The following is a 21,782-nucleotide window of genomic DNA, read 5'->3' as shown; positions in this document are numbered from 1 at the left end:
GCCTGAGACATTTTATTTACACATATACATATATATGTAAATATAAATCTTCCAACACATAAAATAACACGACACTTTTAAAACACTTTTAAAAGTTTACATTTAGTTTTAACACCTACAACTGAAGAATTGGTGTTTTTGTTTCACCTTCCGCTGAGTCCGTCATGTTAGCTGCAATGTGCGACTTCGCCTCTAGGTGTCAGTAAAGCTTGCAAATACAATGATGCACATGCGTACGTGAACACTCAGCGCTGACTTCATTGAGAGTCAGAGAATCTATGTGAACACTGGGGTAAGAGCGTGTGATTTCAAAATTAAAGCGATAGGGGGAGGATTTCAAAATAAAGGCCCTCTGAAATTGCAGAATTGATAAATTTTCCACCTAAATTCTGATTGATATTTAAAGAAAACTACTCGTTTCCACTTCACACTGATAGACTTTTGAAAGTGTGAAAATCCACACCCATCGCTTTTATTTTGAAATCACACACTCTTACCATAATGTCTAGTATATAAAGATATGGAGGACGGCTTCACTGCAGTCGCTGTTTTCCATCAGATTACTATTATTATTACGTTGTTGAGTGGGTTAACGCACATACAAACAAGGTCAGGTCAGGCAAAAATGCAATATTGTCATAGTGTGTTGCTCAAGGGCTCTGTAGCGCCCCCAAAGGTGAAAACTGAGCCAAAATTGAGTTCCGCCAAATTTACCAAAACTTGGTGTGAAGATGTTATCGCCCAAGACGACCAAAAAAAGTCGATTGGAACCGTGGCCTCAACGCAACAGGAAGTCAGCCATTTGGAATTTTGACGATTTGCACACTACGTAAATGAGCAAACTTGTCCGTTTGTGCTAAACACATCAAAGGCAAAACTTTATCGATAGGTGTCACATATTCAAAAGGGGGCGAGGCCATGGCAACCATCGGAAGTCCGGCAAATCCCGACCATTCGCCACGAAACAGGAAGTGCCCGAGAACTTTGCCATACACTGACCGATCGCCACGACCCTGAACACGTCTGTGGACACTAACTTGAGCCAACAGGAAGTCGGCCGTCTTGAATGTAGCCAACATTTGACCACGAAACAGGAAGTGGAAACGAGAGAAAACGTTTTCCTGTAAATGGAAAGAAAATGTTGTCGAACAAACTAAACTGAGCAGAATAAGAAAAGAAAACAGTCGAGTGAGCAGCGTTATTAAAGTTTATTATAATAACATGAGAGTAAATGAAAATGAACCTGGACCATCAGACTTTAACAGGCTGTCCACATACTTTTGTCCACTTTCAGACTCTAAAACACATTTTTATAAATTTATCCTGAAATGTTGTGTAGAAACCGAGATATTTAAACATTTTTTTTTTACTAAAAATTAAAAATAAAACACAAAATATTAGAAAATAAAATGAAGAGACATGCGTCAGCTCTCGACATTTAAAAGAGGAATGAATCCTGTTTGTTTGTTTGCTCAGATCAAAGACAACGACGACAACAACAGGGACAGGAAGTGGACTCTGCTTGCCGGCGCCGTCCCCGTCACTCGGTGATGAAGTGGACAAAAGTGACGGGAAACACTCCTCGTCTGGTCGGCTCTCCTTCAACGTGGCCGATCTGAAACAGAACACATCCTCAGACAGGGGAGGGGGTGTGGCCTCCAGCAGGGGGCAGAAGCAGAGATCAAATATCTACTAAAGGTTTGTATATATAAAAAAAAATCGTCCGTGATGTCATGTGACATGTACATGTAAGGGGCGTGGCCTCAGCAGTAGTGTGCTATGTAATGTCATTGATATTCAAATCTGACTGTTTTAGACAAAGATTATGATACAATATATTATTCAAATATATACAGTATATACTGTATATATATATATATATATATACACATATACTGTATATATGTGTATTTACAGTATATGTGTGTATATATACACACATATACTGTATATGTGTGTATATATACACACATATACAGTATATGTGTGTATATATACACACATATACAGTATATTTCCCATCCTACAGTTGATTCATTCATTATGAAAGGTTTTTGGTGGTAGCACAGGATGAAGTGTGTCACTCACCCACCACTCCCCGTCCTCCTCCCCCTCCACCACGATCACCTCCCCCTCCACAAAGGTCAGCTCGTCAGGATGATCAGCTTTGCAGTTGTAGATGGCCTTCACTCTCTGAGGCTTCTGCTTCTACACACACACACACACACACACACACACACACACACACACACACACACACACACACACACACACACACACACACACACACACACACACACACACACACACACACACACACACACACACACACACACACACACACACACACATCTCAGCTCAGCAGAGGTTTCTTTATGTTGACCTCTGACCTTATGTTGTGTGACTTACAGAGAAGGTGGTTCTGGGTTTGGGTGTGGGAGGATTCGGACTCTGAGGAGATCTGGACTGAGAGGAGACTGCAGAGAAACAAACGTCAGCACGCAGAGTCTGTGTCTGTGTGCGCGCGTGTGTGTGTGCGTGTGTGCGCGTGTACCTCTGTCCCTCACTGAAGGTCTCTGTGGAGGACGTTTCACTGATCTGAAAGCAGGAAAAATAACTAATGTAACTTGTTTCCATCATGTGGTTCACATGAGACCAGTATAGTCCACTACAGACCAGTATAGTCCACTACAATTCAATTCAATTTTATTTGTATAGCGCCAAATCATAACATACATGATCTCAGGTCTCTGTACATAGACAACATCAAGGAGAGCAGAGAAACACAACAGTTCACACAATGGAGAGAAAAAACTCCCTCTTAACAGAAGAAGAAATCTCTGACAGAACCAGACTCAGAGATGTGCAGCATCTGCCTCGACCGGTTGGGGTGAAGGGAAAATGGGGGACAGCGGAGAGGTGGGGGACAGAAAGGGGGGAGAGAAAGGACAAGAGGGAGATGAGGTAGAGACAGAAGAGAGAGAGAGACCAGGAGCAGATACACAACAACTGTATCAAGTTACAAGTTTATACAGTCAATGATATCGACTATTAATTATAGCACAATAATAATGGTGATGATATGTATGATATGGATAGCCTCGAAAACTGGATCTGGATCCTGCAACCTGCAAGATGAGGATACAGAGAGAGAGAGAGGGAAGGAAGGAAGGACACAAACTAGGGAGAGAAAGAGACAAGGTTAATGACATATAAAAAGTCATATTCATACCCTGAGTGTGAGCGAGTGAATGTGCGTGCACCACAGGAAAATCCCCCAGCAGTCTAGGTCTATAGCAGCATAACTAAGAGATGGTCCAGGTTTCCCTGAACCAGCTCTAACTATAAGCTTTATCAAAAAGGAAAGTTTGAAGTTTAACTTTAAATACAGAGAGAGGCTCCGCCTCCCGAACTGTCATTGGAAGTTGATTCCACAGAAGAGGAGGAGCCTGGTAACTGAAGGCTCCGCCTCCCATTCTGCTCTTACAGACTCTGGGAACCACAAGTAAACCTGTATTTTGTGACCTAAGTGGTCTATTAGGGTGATAGGGTAAGACTAGGTCTTTCAGGTATGAAGGGGCCTGACCATTAATTGCTTTGTACGTGAGGAGGAGGATTTTAAATGTAATTCTAAACTGTGGGTGGAGCCAGTGTAGAGAAGCTAACACTGGAGTTATATGGTCTCTCTTTCTAGTTCCTGTCAGAACTCGTGCTGCAGCATTTTGAATGAACTGAAGGGTTCTAACAGACTTGTTGGAACATCCTGATAATAAGGAGTTACAGTAATCTAATCTAGATGTAACAAAACCATGAACGTGGTTTTCAGCGTCCTGTAAAGACACAATGTTTCTAATTTTCATAATGTTCCGCAGGTGGAAGAAGGATGTTCTGGAAATGAGTTTTATGTGTTTAATCAAAGGACATTTCCTGGTCAAAAATAACTCCAAGGTTCCTCACAGTGGAACTGGAAGCCAGGGTGATGTCATCTAAAGTGACAATGTGATCAGAAAGTTTTTCTCTGAGGTGTTTAGGGCCGAGTATAAAAGTTTAAAAGTAGAAAGTTACAGGTCATCCAGGACTTAATGTCTCTGAGACATTCCTGGAGTTGAACAACCTGATTTATTTCATCCGGCCTCATTGATAAATATAGCTGTGTGTCATCTGCATAACAATGAAAGTGTATGTTGTGCTTTCTAATAATGTTCCCTTGAGGAAGCATATATAAGGTAAAAAGTATAGGCCCAAGCACTGAGCCTTGTGGAACTCCACAATTAACTTTAGTTTGTAGTGAGGCTTTATCATTAACATGAACAAACTGGAATCTATCAGATAAGTATGATTTAAACCAGCAGAGGGCAGCACCTGTGATACCAAGAGTCTGCTCCAGTCTCTGCAGTAGAATATTATGATCTATGGTGTCAAATGCAGCACTAAGATCTAACAGGACAAGTAAAGAAACTAGACCATTATCTGAAGCCAAGAGAAGATCATTACTAACTTTAACTAGTGCTGTTTCTGTGCTATGGTTTAATCTAAAACCTGACTGAAAATCTTCAAACAGGCCATTAATGTGCAAATATTCACATCATTGATTAGCAACTGCCTTTTCTAAGATTTTAGAAACAAAGGGAAGATTAGATATAGGTCGGTAATTAGCTAAAATATCTGGGTCAAGGGTCGCTTTTTTGAGAAGGGGTTTAATAACTGCTATTTTAAACGTTTGGGGCACATATCCAGTTAATAAGGATAGATTAATTTGAGTTAATATAGAGCTGTTAATTAAAGGAAACACCTGTTTAAACAGTTTGGTGGGGATAGGATCTAACTGACAGGTTGATGGCTTAGATGATGAAACTAATGATGTTAACTCAGGGAGATCTATAGGGGAGAAACTGTCTAACTGTGCACCTGGTGCTTCTAAAGCTCTTGTGCTAAAAGATGAGTCAGTCCCAATATGAGGGAGGAGATGATCCATTTTCTCTCTAATTGATGTTATTTTATTCACAAAAAAGTTCATAAAGTCATCACTGCTCAGTGTTAAAGGAATAGATGGTTCCGTGGAGCTGTGGCTCTGTCAGAACTACAGACCAGTATAGTCCACTATAGACCAGTATGGACCAGTATAGTCCACTACAGACCAGTATAGTCCACTATAGACCGGTATGGACCAATTTAGTCCACTACAGACCAGTACAGTCCAGTATCAAACCATAAAAACCAGTACTTACCCAGTGGGTGATTTGGGTGACGTAGGAGATTTGGGAGACTTGGGTCCTGGAGGTCCTGGTGTTCTGCTGCTCTGGTGGACGGGGACAGGTGGGGGCAGGGGTGGAGCCTTGTAGTGGGGTGGTGCTGGTATAGAAGGTGGTGATGGGACTGGGGGGACAGAGGGGAGTCCCAGAGCCGGCGGAGGAGGCAGAGGAGGGAGGGGCGTGTTCCGGGCTGACCCGGATTTGGTCTCAGACAGAATGGACTTCCTGTTTCCTAGAGGAGGAGGAGGAGGAGGAGGAGGGGGAGGAGCCGCTGGGAGCACTGGGAGGTGTGGGGGTCTTTGATTAAAATTTGAAGTAAACACAGATTTTAAGACAAAACGGCCACACGGGGGCACTACACTCACCGTACATGGATGAGTTCCTCTCAGGGGTTTGAGGGATGTGCGGGTCTGACGACGACCGCTGTCTTCCTACAGTTTCCATGGCGACAGGTTTACCATGACCTGATCCTCTGTGTGGTCCTCGGGGAGGCAGTGGGGGCGTCGGTCCGGTCGGCAGCAGGTTGATGTCCAACATGGTCCCGTAGGTCTCGTTGCTGATGATGGTGCTGGCGACCGGTGGCCTCTGTTTGTCCCGTGCCAGGGAGGCGGCGTCCCGCGCCAACGCCGCCATGTTGGGCTGCATGGGGGAGGAGCCTGACACGAAGCAGCTGACAGGACGCTCGTCACGGCGGTTAGGGATGGGCTGCGCGAAGAAGAGTCCGTTACCGTCCGACCTGGACATTCACACACACCGTGTTTGATTTCATCGTTAACAGCTGCTCACCTTGTCCTCCATCTCGTCCTCACTCTCGTCCAAGTCCTCGTTCTGAAGACGCCACTCGTACTCGACGTGAACGTGGACATTGAACTTTCCCGTCTGAGCCTGAGTCAGCTGAGAGACCACAACGCTGGTCAGAGACACACAAAACAAGCACAAAGAGACACAAAACAACAACAAGAGACACAAAACAAGCACAAAGAGGCACAAAGAGACACAAAACAAGCACAAGAGACACAAAACAAGCACAAAGAGACACAAAACAAGCACAAGAGACACAAAACAAGCACAAAGAGACACAAAACAACGAGAAAGAGACACAAAACAAGCACAAAGAGACACAAAACAAGCACAAGAGACACAAAACAAGCACAAGAGACAAAAAACAAGCACAAAGAGACACAAAACAAGCACAAAGAGACACAAAACAAGCACAAAGAGGCATAAAGAGACACAAAACAACAACAAGAGACACAAAACAAGCACAAAGAGGCACAAAGAGACACAAAATAAGCACAAGAGACACAAAACAACGAGAAAGAGACACAAAACAAGCACAAAGAGACACAAAACAAGCACAAGAGACACAAAACAAGCACAAAGAGACACAAAACAAGCACAAGAGACACAAAACAAGCACAAAGAGACACAAAACAAGCACAAGAGACACAAAACAAGCACAAAGAGACAGAAAACAACGAGAAAGAGACACAAAACAAGCACAAAGAGACACAAAACAAGGACAAAAAGACACAAAACAAGCACAAAGAGACAGAAAACAAGCACAAAGAGACACAAAACAAGCACAAAACAAGGACAAAGAGACACAAAACAAGCACAAAGAGACACAAAACAAGCACAAATAGACACATAACAACAAGAAAGAGACGCAAAACAACCACAAGAGACAAAACAACGAGAAAGAGACATAAAACAAGCACAAAACAAGGACAAAGAGACACAAAACAAGCACAAGAGACACAAAACAAGCACAAAGAGACAAAATGGCCGCCTTCTCACCAGCTCTTCGCACTCTACGTGTCGCAGACGCTTGGCGATGTCCAGCGGTGTCTCGCCTGCCTCGTTTGCTGTGGAGACAAATAAAGAAAAGACGTTGACTGCAGTCGCCGAGCGTGAAAAGCTTCAGTGGACGCGTTTGTCCTCTTACTGATGGACACGGACGCTCGTCCTCTCAGCAGCAGCTTCAGACACTCTCTGTTGTCGGTCAGGCAGCAGTAGTGCAGCGCCGTGCTGCCTTTAATCGTCTGCTTGTCCAGGTTCCCACTGAAACACAACACAGGTCAGTGTTTCATGTGACACACACACACACACACACACACACACACACACACTGCTGACTCCATCACTAAGTCCAAATGTCTTATTTTGTCTCTTCAGCGTTAAAAATCCTCCGTTCAGATTGACCTCAGTCACACACAGTGACCACACGAGGCAGCAAAGGAGCAGCAGCTACAATCACTGGTTTTCTCTGTGGGCTTTGGTGTGGGAGAGTGAGCGGTTTACAAACATCAGTTTCCTGTTGGAAAAGTCCGTCTCACAGTGAGATACGTCGTTATCATGCGACGTAGATATCGTGGTTACCTGTTCTGTGCCAGGAAGTCCACGATGTGGAGCGAGTTCCTGTCGACCATGCGCACAGCCAGGTGGAGCACCGTCTCTCCAGGTTCCTGACGGGGAACAAAACACACCTGGTCAGACAGGAAGTGGCCGTCGTCGTCAGGCGACCGTGCGTCAGTGCCGTCGTACGTGTTCGCTCGACTGTGGGATGGACTCCATCAGGTCCACGCCCTCAGCGTAGACCTGGATCAGGGCCAGGATGTCTCGGTTCCTGACGGCCTGGTACAGCGCCTGCAGCCTGGACGCGGCGTCGGGACACAGCTGCTGGGCAAAGCGCTTCTCCGTGTACTTGGCCGTGATGTAGTCCTTCCTCACCTGCCTGGAGAGGAGCACAGCACACAGACACGGTCAGCGCGTCGCCTCATTTTCAGTCCGCGTCACCCCGTGTCACTCACATGTCGCTGCTCGGCTCCGGTTTGGTGACGTTCTGCGTCGTCAGATCTGCCTCCATGATCTCGTTGAAGCTGGCGTTGCCGACGTTCTTCGCCAACTGAAACACAACATCGGGGGATTCGTGAGCCACCGCTTCTCGGTTCTCATCACTCCTCTGCAACCGATGGGGCGGAGACTCACCAGCAGCTCCGAGGTTCCCAGGACATCCAGGTCCAGACTCTGGATCCTGGAGTAGTGGACCCCCATCTCTCTGTGGATCCCTGAACACTCGATGCAGATCAACACACCAAGGTTGGTGGACAGCCACGTGGGGCCTGAGGGAGGGGGAGTGTCTTATATTTTTTGGTGTTTTACAGAAACATTTGTGTTGGTTTTTACTGCCTCAGAAGTTAGAGTATTAGCATTTAGCAGACCTTCCTCTTCACAGCTGTCCTGGCAGCATTAGCAGTATTAGCAGTAGCATTATTAGCAGTGTCAACAGTAACATTACTTTCAGTATTAGAATCATTTGCAGTATTAGCATAGCAGCTACAGCATCATTAGCAGTATGAACAGCATTAGCATCATTAGCAAACCTTGGGCTCCACAGTCACAGCAGCCATCGTTGCCGCTCATCCTCTTCACCTCTCCTACGATGGCTTTGGTTAACTCCTGGACGATGTTGTTCTCGCCTTCGTCCTGGTCTCCTTTAAAGGCTTTGTTCAGAGCCTCCTCTTTACTGTTCTGCAGCACTGACACCCAGCTACACACACACACACACACACAGTAACATATCACTGACACACACAGACACACACTCAGCGACACCCGAGCGTCCGACTTAAAGCTACTTACACCTGACACTCGGCCTCGTCCTCGGCTTGAAAGTGGTAGGTTCTGTCGTCTGAGGAAGGAAAGCGGACATGAGACGTCGCACACGCGAGACAGAAAGGGACGTGTGATGTCATGTGTCATGTGACGTACGCGAGAACAGGTCGAAGCTCTTCTTCTCGTCCGGGTTCCTCTTCACCTGACAGGTGAGCAGGTTGAGTTTGGCTGGAGGTCTGTTGGCCTGTGAGACGAGGAGCAGGGACACACGTGAAACAGCGGAGAGGACACACGTGTGTCCTCACAAAGACACAAAACACTTATTAAGAGGGGGGCAGACAAATGGCCCAGCAGGGGGTGCTAAATGCAATTCAGTATTATGATTTTGTTTTTGTCTCCGACAAATTGTAAGATTCTGAGGTCACAGGTCGCCACAGAAGTCTCAGCGCTTTTACTCTCGGACAGGAAGTGATCGTGTAGCTTGTGTGCACTTGACACGACAGTTAGCCATTAGCACAAACGTCATAGTTGATCTCAAGAAGACGTTTGAACAAACTAATTGACTTCTGGCCCAGTTATGCTAACGGGCTAACCTGCGCTAACTGTTAGGCTGTTATTACAAATGACACCTCACAGTTTTCAAATCTGGGATTAAGATTAATAATCTACTGTGTGTCCTGGATATAATCTGTAATCTTGTTTTTAATGTGTATTTGTATTGGGAAACTTTAATTTGCTTTTTTGTGTCCTTTTTCTCTGCCACCACTGGCAGCTAGCTAGAACTAGCTGTGGCTAGGCTAGAGCTAAGTGGTTAGGATGCAGCATTTGCAGCATTAGCAGTAGCAACAGCAGTACTAAATGCATATATGCAATATTAGCAGTAGAATCAGCAATTTACCAATGGTAGCAACAGCATTAGCAGTTGCAGTAGCATTATTAGCAGTACGAGCAGCAGCATTAGCAGTAGCAACAATAGAATCAGCAATATACCAGTTGTAGCAGTAGCATTTTCTCTGCCACCAGTGGCAGCTAGCTAGGCTAACCCTGGTTAGCATGCAGCAATAGTAGCATTTTCTCTGGGGTTGTGAAAGGGTGGAGCCTGTGTAAAAGGGTGGAGCCTGTGTCAGTGTGTTTTTTAGTTTCATTTGTCACAGGCAACGTTTGCCGTTGCCTAGCAACTGTTGTGTTTGAATCTTCACACATCGCAAATGCCGGTTCATGAGTCACGACTATGTGAGTGACCCCGCCCCGTTTCTTAAAACCAGGTCTCCTCCCACCCTTCTTTCTTTCATCCTTTTCCTTATGCTCCGCCTCCTGCTCTTTCTCCTCCTCTGCTTCTTGCTCTGTCCTGATTGGCCGTTTGACTCTTCGTGCAAAAACTTAAAAATAAAAAGACAGAAGGAACAAAAAAGAAAGAGGAAAAAAAAATAAGAGGCTAAATTTAAGAAAAGACTGCAAACCTATAACTAGACTTCTGATTGGACGTGCAGACAGGAGGGCGGGAGCTCGGCAAGCACAACGACCAATAAGAGAAGAGGATCTGGCGTCTTACCGTGCCGTGACAGATGGTCAGGAAACCGTTCCTTACTGAGCACTTCCTCTTCTGCCACACCTTCCTCAGCCTGTGGGGGGCGCACACACACACAAAATATGAACAATGAGGACATGGGAACGATGAGGACAGGACAGGTGAACGATGAGGACAGGACAGGTGAACGATGAGGACTTCCCCTGAGGCATTGTGGGACGTGGAGTTCACTCACCCTTCGCTCTTCTTGTAGAGGACTCCGGAGCGCTCGGTGCCGTGGGCCTTGTTTCCCTGCAGCTGATGAAGACTGTAGCCGGCGCTCTGCTTCGCCTGGGTGTCCTGCGAGGACACAACCACAGTGTTAACCCCTGCCGTCTTGTAACTCAAGTCCAAGGGGGCATGGGTTCCCTCTTTCCTCCTCCCTCCCTTCCTTACCTCTTTCTGCTCAGACTGCAGTGAAGTCTTCAGCATGTCTCGAAGCTGAGTCAGCTGTTTCCTCTCTCCATCCTGACCCTGTTTGATCTGAAGGACAGACAGACAGACGGTGGTTAATAAACAGCCATGGTATATTTTCCATTCATTCCGAATGTAACATCATAGTGGGCGGAGTAGGACACATGTCCCGCCTTCTCCTCCCAGAAGCCAATCATGTGCTTCACTTAACGTCACGGTAAGATTTTAAAATCAAAGGCAGAAGCTTTATCCGCCACACGAGGGCCACAGGGGGGCGCTGTGACAATCTCAGCTGACACAGGGCGAGAGGCGGAGTCACGCCCTGGACAGATGGCAGCCCGTCCACACTTTTTGAATTTTCTAAAAACAGTCTCAGGGTTACGGTAACGAGAAGGGGGGCGTGGTCTTCCTGTGCGTCCTCACCGTGCTCAGATCTGCAGCCAGTTTCTCCACAGACGGTTTCAGACTCTCCACGACTTTCAGTCCGTCCTGGAAGAAACTGAAGACAGAGACGACGTCAGGGTTTTTAAGCGCCGGCGTTTGGACGAGAACACGGGCGACGAACACGGACGCGTTAGTGTGACGCACTTGCACTGAGCGTGGTAATACTTGACCAGGTTCTGCAGGAAGTCCACGCCTTTCTTCACTTTGATCTCGTTCACTTTGAGCAGGTACTGTGGAGGGAGAGAGAGAGAGAGGGAGAGAGAGAGCGATGACATCACTTCCTGTCTGGCATCAATAAAGTTCATCCATTCAAAAATACTAAATTAATTAACTACTTTGATAATTGATAATTTTTCAGCTTCTTAAATGTGAATATTTTCTAGATCAATATTTTTACACATTTTATGAACCAAACTGATCGATTCAAAATAATTGACGTTGATAATATGAGCACTAATGGGCACTAATGAGCTTCCATACATTTGTAAAAACCGACATAACTTTTCATGAAATAATTACATTAAACATTTTCTTTCTTACTAAAAGTTGTTAAAGAGACAGATTTAAAGATGCACAATGAACGATGACCTCTGTGTGACCTCTGCCTGACCTCTGAACTCACCTCACACATCTGCAGCTGAAAGAGTCGTCGCTCCTTCTCCATCTCCTCTGCGATTTCTCCGCCGCTGAACTCTGTGCGAATCATCCCGTGCTGCTTGGCGTGTTCCCTCTTCTCCTTCTCCAGCTTCACTCTGCCGAGGTCAAAGGTCAAGGGTCAAATAAGCACGCCAAGTTGCTAAACATACACACGTCACATGAGATTCTGTTCGACGTGAAACAGTAGAAGAACAAGAACTTCAAGAACAAGAACTGCAAGAACAAGACCAACTAGAAGAACAAGAAGAACAAGAAGAACTACAAGAACAAGAACTGCAAGAACAAAGAACTAGAAGAACAAGAACTAGAAGAACAAGAACAAGAACTGCAAGAACTAGAAGAACAAAGAACTAGAAGAACAAGAACTAGAAGAACAAGAACAAGAACTGCAAGAACAATAACTGCAAGAACTAGAAGAACAAGAACTAGAAGAACAAGATTTAGAAGAACAAGAACTGCAAGAAGAACAAGAACTGCAAGAACGAGAAGAACAAGAACTGCAAGAACAAGGAAGAACAAGAACTGCAAGAACAAAAAGAACAAGAACAAGAACTAGAAGAACAAGAACTGCAAGAACAAGAACTAGAACTGCAAGAACTGAACAAAAACTAGAAGAACAAGAACTGCAAGAAGAACAAGAACTGCAAGAACAAGAACTGGAAGAACGAGAGCATGAACTGATAATTTATCTTTTACTCTTATAAAATAATGAAATCTTAAATCTGTGAACATTTCAAATGGAGGAAAACCCATTGAATGAATGAATGACTAAATGAATGAATGAATGAGCTGGTTAAACTGTCGTTTCCTCACAGTTTGGTCTCGTAATCCTTCCACGCTTTGTCAAACGGCTTCTTCAGGTCCTGCAGGAGGCGGAGACTTGACATAATTAGGAGACTGTCCGACCAATCACAGCAGAGCATCAAACAGACACAAGACTTGTGAACCTGAAAAAACAGCTTTTTTCATTTGTTAGCGGTTAAAGGGATAGTTCAGGACAAATCTCCGATATCTTTAAGAAAGCGTTCACGTCTTTATCTCACGGTTAGACTTTTGTAAACCACTCACTACGAACAAGAACAAGAACTAGAACAAGAACTAGAACAAGAACTAGAACAAGAAGAACTAGAACAATAGAACTAGAACAAGAAGAACAAGAACTAGAACAAGAAGAAGAACAAGAACTAGAACAAGAACTAGAACAAGAAGAAGTACAATAACTAGAACAAGAAGAACTAGAACAATAGAACTAGAACAAGAAGAACAAGAACTAGAACAAGAACTAGAACAAGAAGAAGAACAAGAACTAGAACAAGAACAAGACAGTGAGTGGTTTACTCACAACACAACCTTCAGTTTAAAGCCATAAAATAAGGCTGAGACTAAGGGTCGAAATAATGTGGCAAAGATAATCCTAACTTTCCCTCAAAATGAAGCCAAACTTGTGCTTTTTATCTGTGTTTTTCAGCCACTGTGGTAAAATAAACAGTGGGTGTAAGTTCACTCAGATGAGGAGTGGGTGAGATGTTCCAGGGTGAAGTGTCGGACGCTCAGTACGTTCTCACTGATCGACCGTGGAAGACAAACCCCTTTGACTCCCTTCAGGTCTCCCTTCAGCAGACTGTCCAGAGGGAAACTGATGATGTTGTTCATGTTCTGCAGCTGTGAACACACAACGTCAACACCGGTCAGGTCCCACTCACATGACCGCCAGCGGCCAATCACACGCCGCGTCCTCACCAGGTTTTTGAAAAGCGCCGCCAGCTCTTTGGTGAAAACGGCAAACTTCAGGAAGGCGGAGCCGACCTCGGCGTCTTCTCTACGGACGCAGTGGTCCCCAAACTTCTCCATGGACTGGACGTACTGCTCCTCATTCTCCACGTGAGCTGAAACACACAGGAAGTGAGTGGATGCCAGTTTGTGTTCAGGTGTCAAGGTAAAATCAGTGATTTTAGCTGCAGAGACACAGGAGCTGCTGGTCCTCTGCTGCCTCGTGTGGTCACTTTGTGTCACTGACGTAAATCTGAACGCGAAGTGACAAAATCAGACATTTGAACTTAGTGATGGAGGCAGCAGTGGATCAACAACTCCTGTGTGTGTGTGTGATGTTAAAATCACTAATCCACTCTATGGGCTTTGGTGTGTGTGTGGCCGGGGGGGGGAGTGAGTGTGTGTGTACTTACTCTGTAAATACTCTGTATCACACAGAGACACACACACACACACACACACCTGTCCCTCCCTCCCTCGGCATGCTGGGACAGGAGCTCGGCATGCTGGGAATGTGGAGGCGAGTCTGCACCTGCCTGACAGACAGGAAGTGACATCATCACTCACCCTGACCAGATGTGTTGATGGCCTTCACGGACTTCTTGATCTTGGTCAGAACCGTGCGGTCGACATCCAGAGCCTGAGGGGGATAAACAGAGTCAGTCCTGGTTCTGGTTCTGGTCTCCATGCTGCACAAAACCACGCCCACTCGAGTGTGACTCGAGCCGTGTTCAGAACCTCATAGACATGTTACATGTGTAACCACGGTTCTCTGAAATCATCAGTGAAGTCACGTGTACACATGTGTCTGTCACTCGCTGACACCAGCAAGTTTAAACTGGGATTTACTCTTTTCTCAGTCAGAGTTCAACATTTTTCATCGTTTTTATATTGTTTTTCTATCGTCTTTCAACATTTTTCTCTCGTTTTTCATTCATTGTTTATCGACGAGACACCGATTGTTATACTAATGCTAATAATGATAATATGAATTCTATAAAAAACCAGTGACAGAGTGAAACTGAAAGTCAGTCTTAAAGGACCTTTTCATTCCAGTCAATTCCATACAATCAGGAAGTGAATGTTAAAAAAACCCAGAACCAGCTGAGGTTTTTTCAGTTTTTTTTTTTTTCTTTTTAAACTTCTTAGTTTTTTGTGTGGACAGTTGAGAAAGTGAGGACGCGTCAGGACACGGGGACACGTCAGGAGTGACCACAGCAGAATTATGACTTAACAAAAATGAAGCATCTGTATGAGTTTCCTGTCAGTGATTATTTGTAATGAATTAGTGAGAATGAATAGATACTGTAGGACTGGGCAGCATGGGAAAAAAATCTCCTCACGATATATTATATACTTTACATCAGGATATAAATCAGATAAATATTTATAAACCTCTTATCAATAATCTATGTATCTGTGTAAATACTGCGCAAATACACTGTAAATACTATGTAAAATACACTGCAAATGCTCTGTAAAATACACTGTAAATACTCTGTAAAATACACTGTAAATACTCTGTAAAATACACTGTAAATACTCTGTAAAATAGACTGCAAATGCTCTGTAAAATAGATTGGAAATACTCTAAATACTCTGTAAATACACGTAAAATACTCTGTAAATACACTGCAAATACACTGTAAATACTCTGTAAAATACACTGCAAATGCTCTGTAAAATACTCTGTAAAATACACTGTAAATGCTCTGTAAAATACACTGCAAATGCTCTGTAAAATAGACTGCAAATGCTCTGTAAAATAGATTGGAAATACTCTAAATACTCTGTAAATACACGTAAAATACTCTGTAAATACACTGCAAATACACTGTAAATACTCTGTAAAATACACCGCAAATGCTCTGTAAAATACACTGTAAATACTCTGTAAAATACACTGTAGATACTCTGTAAAATACACTGCAAATGCTCTGTAAAAAAGACTGGAAATACTCTAAATACACTGTAAAAAGAAGAGGAGGAGGTAAGGGGAGGAGAACAGAGGAGAACAGAGGAGGACAGAGGAGGACAGAGGAGGACAGGAGGAGGAGAACAGGAGGACAGAGGAGGAGGAGAACAGAGGACAGAAGAGTGAGAGAAAATGACAGTCGTGTTGGGACAGGATCAGACGGGTGAGGCTTCATCGTGGCCTCAGGCTCATGTGTTAGCAGTGAATGTCCCAGCATGCACCAGGAGGACTGACATGTGATTCCATGGGCGAGTCAACCATGTTAGCCACTGCACCACCGTGTGTGTGTGTGTGTGTGTGTGTGTGTGTGTGTGAATGGAATGATTGATTTTCTGTGGTGATGTAACTGATCATTGATTGTCACTTTGTTTGGGTGACGTCGTCATGGTTACAGTGGATTTTGTTTTGAAAATGTGTGACCTGGTGATCACATGACGGTGCTGACTCACTCTGACCTTTGACCTCCTCACTAACCGTCCTCAGTTACCAAACACAGTAACTGACGGTGTCGCAACAGCAGTCAGAGGAGGAAGTGAAGAGTGTCCACTTCCTCCTCTGACTGAGAGACAAACACATTCAACTGCAGCTCCAGACCCACTGTACTGTTTACACAAACAATGAACAAACTCAACTCAAACTTTATTTCTAGAGCACATTTAAAACAACCGGAGTTGACCAAAGTGCTGTACAGATTAAAAGCAAAGATTGAAAAAGGCCCATACAACGCTGCAGTTACAGTAACTAAAATAAATAGATAACAAAATACATAAACACAGTGCAATAATGTGTCTTTAATGAGGATTTGTGATCCAGTTGTGAATTAATAAAAGCATGGATTACAGTCTCGTAATCTCTGTATAGCATATACCCCTTTACTTTCAATAAAATCATTAAATGATAAAAGCAGTTTTTCATGACAGAACTAACCTGGCGATCACATTTCAGCCTGTCATCAAATATAATTCAATTCAATTCAATTCAATTTTATTTGTATAGCGCCAAATCATAACATACATTATCTCAGGGCACTGTACATAGACAACATCAAAGAGAGCAGAGAACCCCAACATTTCACACAATGAGCAAGCACTAGGCATCAGTGGAGAGAAAAAACTCCCTCTTAACAGGAAGAAATCTCTGGCAGAACCAGGCTCAGAAATGTGCAGTCATCTGCCTCGACCGGTTGGGGTGAACTCGACCGGTTGGGGTGAACATATAATATAACCCTGGATTTCCACTGGACGCGGAACGGCCGCGGAACGGCCGCGGCGCGGTTCTGCTTCGTCCTCTCCCAAACGTCAATCCCCACCGGGCGCGTTACGGCAGCGGCGCGGAGCCTTTGGAGCCAGCGGTATTCACGGAAGATCGCGATAGACTGTGTGTATAAAGGAAACAACAACAACACAGCTTCTTTCATTTCTCCACTTCCATAATCAGTCTCTCGTCGTCCATTGTCTCCGAGACCCTCGGATCAAATGACTGTTGACCTGGGAGCACCAGTTATGACGTAACGTTGAGGTGAAGTTGTGACCTGCGTATTGTGTTTTATTTTGAAAGGGGGGCGGAAGTGTTTTACTTTGATACTGTGTCGGACTTCCTGTCTTGTGCGATCTGCTTTGTTGAAATTTACGAGGTTCAGCAGCGGCAACGGAAAAAATAGAACTGATTCCTATCGATAGCGCTGCGGCGCGGCGAGCCGCTTCTGGGCCGCTGCTGATCCGCGCCGCAGCGCGGCCGGTGGGAATGCTCACATTGATTAGAATGGAAGCTATTTGCAACGGCTACCGCGCCGCGGCCGTTCCGCGTCCAGTGGAAATCCAGGGTTACACCAACATTTTTTACTGAAAACCGGATGTTTGGTGTAAGGGGGCCTAGAAAGCCAGCAGGAAAATCTGATGGACCACATCCAAACATTATGGTATCAGTCTTGGATTCATTTAAGTTCAAGAAATTTGCGGTCATCCAAGATTGAACATTGTATATGCATTCAAGAAATGTCTACGGAATCAGTGGATGTTGATGTTAAAGGTAGGTAGATCTGAACGTCGTCAGCATAACAATGAATAGAAAGATTGTGATTTTTGAAAGTTGATTCTAGTGGTAATATATATAAGTAGAAATAGTATCGGCCCAAGGATGGAGCCTTGGGGGACCCCCGAGGAGAGAGGGGCTGAGGAAGAGGTGAATTCACAGAGCTGCACGGAAAAACTGCAATCAGTCAAGTAGGACTGGAACCATGAGAGAGCAGAGCCTGTAATACCCACCCACCGCTCCAGTCATGCCAAGAGGATCCCATGATCCACAGTATCGAAAGCAGCAGTCAAATCAAGGAGCACTAGCATAGCTGGGCTTCCTGAGTCAATGGTTACCATCAGGTCATTGAAAACTCTCAGCAATGCTGTCTCAGTGCTATGACATGGTTTAAAGCCAGACTGAAACTTTTCAAAGATATCATTGGCCACCAGATGATGACAAATTTAGTTTAGTTCAGTTTGGTTTAGTTTGGTTCTGTTTCGGTTTAGTTTGGTTCGGTTTAGTTTCAGTTGAACCAAATCATTCCACCATTCCATTCTCTGTAAAATGGTACAGTCCGGTCAGGGCGAAGCTAAGACCTACAACAGTCAGCTGATTGGGCGACAGAAAACGATGTGTGTAATATCATGGAAGCCGAGACAAATGTCCACAGTCTGTCCTCGTGCAAAGACTGACTTTGTCTTTTTGAGCTGCTGGACGTCCTCGATGTCGTCGTGCGTGGTCATCGGGGCGCTTGACGGTACTGTTCTCAGTTCAAACGCAAGCCTGACCCAGGACTGTACCATTCCAAACTGTACCCTACCGTACCATGATGGTAGCTTCAGGGTTCTGTGAGTGAGGAGAACCTGGAGGAGATCCAGGAGGAGATCCAGGAGGAGATCCAGGAGGAGATCCAGGAGGAGATCCAGGAGGAGATCCAGGAGGAGATCCTGTAGAAGAACCAGGAGAGAACCTGGAGGAGAACCAGGAGAAGATCCTGGCATCATGTCCCCATGTTTAATGTCCTCTGCTGAGCATCGTCACTCGCCGTGAAACCACTGACTCGCCGCTGTTCCTCACCCGGAGGCAGCAGGAGGAGCAGCAGAAGGGCTGCTCCTCACTAAGGAACGTGGATGAGAAGACAGAGGCCACCTGCCAGCCCTCAGGGGGCGCTATCCTCAGCAGAACATTAACCCTCTTCTGATCACCATCAGCATTTATAAAAAAATAAACAATGCATTAACTTTAGATCAGGCGAAGATTCGTCTCTGTTCACGCAGAAGCAGAATCTTAGTCTTTGTCATTTTCAAGGTTTTCCATAAACACCATTAAACCTGTGACTATCATCATCTGTCGTTCATTTTCTCCATTAATCCATGCGCTGTTTGTTTCAGAAAATGAACCACGTGTTTTTGTCCACAAACACAAACATTCATTTTGAATGATTTCTTTGTTTTTATGGAGCAAAGAAAGTAGGAAATATTCACATTTAGAAAGCTGAAAAATGACAGAGTAAAAAATATTCACATTTAAGAAGCTGAAAAATGACAGAAAGTAGAAAATATTCCCATTTAAGAAGCTGAAAAATGACAGAAAGTAGAAAATATTCACATTTAAGAAGATGAAAAATTACAGAAAGTAGAAAATATTCACGTTTAGGAAGCTGAAAAATGACAGAAACTAGAAAATATTCACATTTAAGAAGCTGAAAAATGACAGAAAGTAGAAAATATTCACATTTAAGGAGCTGAAAAATGGCAGAAAGTAGAAAATATTCACATTTAAGAAGCTGAAAAATGACAAAGTAGAAAATATTCACATTTAAGAAGCTGAAAAATGACAGAAAGTAGAATCTATTCACATTTAAGGAGCTGAAAAATGACAGAAAATATTCACATTTAAGGAGCTGAAAAATGGCAGAAAGTAGAAAATATTCACATTTATGGAGCTGAAAAATGGCAGAAAGTAGAAAATATTCACATTTAGATGCTGAAAAATGACAGAAAGTAGAAAATATTCACATTTAAGAAGCTGAAAATGACAGAAAGTAGAAAATATTCACATTTAAGAAGCTGAGAAATGACAGAAAGTAGAAAATATCCACATTTAAGAAGCAGAAAAATGACAAAGTAGAAAATATTCACATTTAAGGAGCTGAAAAATGGCAGAAAGTAGAAAATATTCACATTTAGATGCTGAAAAATGACAGAAAGTAGAAAATATTCACATTTAAGAAGCTGAAAAATGACAGAAAGTAGAAAATATTCACATTTAAGGAGCTGAAAAATGGCAGAAAATATTCACATTTAAGGAGCTGAAAAATGGCAGAACGTAGAAAATATTCACATTTAAGGAGCTGAAAAATGGCAGAAAGTAGAAAATATTCACATTTAGATGCTGAAAAATGACAGAAACTAGAAAATATTCACATTAAAGAAACTGAAAATGACAGAAAGTAGAAAATATTCACATTTAAGAAGCTGAAAAATGACAGAAAGTAGAAAATATCCACATTTAAGAAGCTGAAAAATGACAAAGTAGAAAATATTCAACTTTGAGAAGCTGAGAAATGACAGAAAGTAGAAAATATTCACATTAAAGAAACTGAAAATGACAGAAACTAGAAAATATTCACATTTAAGAAGCTGAAAAATGACAGAAAGTAGAAAATATTCACATTTAAGGAGCTGAAAAATGGCAGAAAGTAGAAAATATTCACATTTAGATGCTGAAAAATGATAGAAAGTAGAAAATATTCACATTTAAGAAGCTGAAAAATGACAGAAAGTAGAAAATATTCACATTTAAGGAGCTGAAAATGACAGAAAGTAGAAAATATTCACATTTAAGGAGCTGAAAAATGGCAGAAAGTAGAAAATATTCACATTTAAGGAGCTGAAAAATGGCAGAAAGTAGAAAATATTCACATTAAAGAAACTGAAAATGACAGAAACTAGAAAATATTCAACTTTGAGAAGCTGAGAAATGACAGAAAGTAGAAAATATTCACATTTAAGAAGCTGAAAAATGACAGAAAGTAGAAAATATCCACATTTAAGAAGCTGAAAAATGACAGAAAGTAGAAAATATTCACATTTAAGAAGCTGAAAAATGACAGAATGAATTCCAAACGCCATACAAACGTGTCTTTGAGGGGACATGATGGGTGTTTTTTCTTGAGTATCTTTGTGAGGACCAAAACACTTACACACCAAGGAAGTGAGGACTTTTTGGCAAAGTTTGAACATTTTGGCTGGTGCTCACAATCTGACACCTTTTTCAGGGTAAAGACCTGGTTTTGGTTTTAGGGTTTGTGTGTGTGTGTGTTTGTTTGTGTGTGTGTGTGTGTGTGTGTGTACCTCCTCCAGCACTGACACCGTGTTCCTGCAATGTAACATCCGGGTGGTGAAGCTGGACGTGGTCGGAGCTTTGTAGTCCTCATTAGTCTCCGATACGAACTCCGTGACGCTAATCACTTCCGGCATCGTGGGCATCTTGGGCTCCAGCGCGCGCGCGCGCACGCTCACTGTCCCGCAGCAGGTAGGAGGACAGGTAAGAATCACAGACAGCCACACCTGGACTCACTCACTCAGTCACCGCGATCCTGACGTCATCGCTCCAGCTTTAATAAAAAAAAGAGTGTGTTTTTCCTCCACTGCAGGAGTGAAACACAGTGACTGAGCCGTCACGGTCCCGCGTGTCCACCCACTGCAGCCGCCGCACCTGAGGAAACGGAGCCGAGGAGAGGAGGGGGCGCGGTCACGGAGGAGGGCGGGGTCAGAGAGAGAGAGCGAGAGCGAGAGAGAGACTCGGAAGTGTCACGGAAAAAAAACCTTTTTCATTAATTTGAAAATTTATAAAAGTTAAAACTGCAATAAAACTGTTAAAAAACAAGCAATTAATTTATATAAAAAATACATTAAAGATATAGTTTAGTGTGTCTCTGTATGTGTTTGTCTGTGACTGTGTGTCTTTTTGTGTGTCTCTGTATGTGTGCACGCATGTCTGTCTGTGTGTGTGTCTATGTGTGTGTGTGTGTACTTGAATGTGTATCTTAGTGAGTTCCAAACGC

At 43.6% G+C, this 21,782-nt stretch overlaps 1 protein-coding gene across 1 annotated transcript; it reads right to left on the bottom strand.

Moving 5' to 3' along the window:
* Positions 1-1,193: 1,193 nt before the first annotated feature.
* asap2b (ArfGAP with SH3 domain, ankyrin repeat and PH domain 2b) lies at positions 1,194-21,445 on the bottom strand. The gene is made up of 27 exons (XM_058612997.1): positions 21,070-21,445; positions 14,290-14,362; positions 13,693-13,838; positions 13,540-13,614; positions 12,766-12,815; positions 11,918-12,047; positions 11,440-11,525; positions 11,275-11,350; positions 10,834-10,920; positions 10,634-10,737; positions 10,423-10,492; positions 9,027-9,114; positions 8,898-8,946; positions 8,639-8,805; positions 8,244-8,377; positions 8,066-8,160; positions 7,800-7,989; positions 7,635-7,720; positions 7,201-7,316; positions 7,053-7,120; positions 6,039-6,146; positions 5,618-5,957; positions 5,229-5,532; positions 2,555-2,598; positions 2,410-2,477; positions 2,089-2,208; positions 1,194-1,615 (listed from the first exon to the last, which is right to left on the bottom strand). The coding sequence occupies exons 1-27, from the start codon at positions 21,202-21,204 to the stop codon at positions 1,541-1,543; spliced, it is 3,084 nt and encodes a 1,027-aa protein (XP_058468980.1). The 5' UTR covers positions 21,205-21,445; the 3' UTR covers positions 1,194-1,540.
* Positions 21,446-21,782: the final 337 nt, after the last annotated feature.

Source organism: Solea solea, chromosome 17, assembly GCF_958295425.1.
Source record: "Solea solea chromosome 17, fSolSol10.1, whole genome shotgun sequence".
Taxonomy (NCBI): domain Eukaryota; kingdom Metazoa; phylum Chordata; class Actinopteri; order Pleuronectiformes; family Soleidae; genus Solea; species Solea solea.
Note: the sequence above shows the minus strand (reverse complement) of the source record. Positions and strands in the feature narration are given on the sequence as shown.

Coding starts and splice junctions, on each gene's coding strand:
- asap2b (XM_058612997.1), bottom strand. CDS start 21,204: ATGCCCACGATGCCGGAAGTGATTAGCGTCACGGAGTTCGTATCGGAG. Junction 10,921..11,274: donor TGGCTGCAGATCTGAGCACG/GTGAGGACGCAC, acceptor TCTGTCCTTCAG/ATCAAACAGGGTCAGGATGG. Junction 7,121..7,200: donor ACGAGCGTCCGTGTCCATCA/GTAAGAGGACAA, acceptor TTGTCTCCACAG/CAAACGAGGCAGGCGAGACA.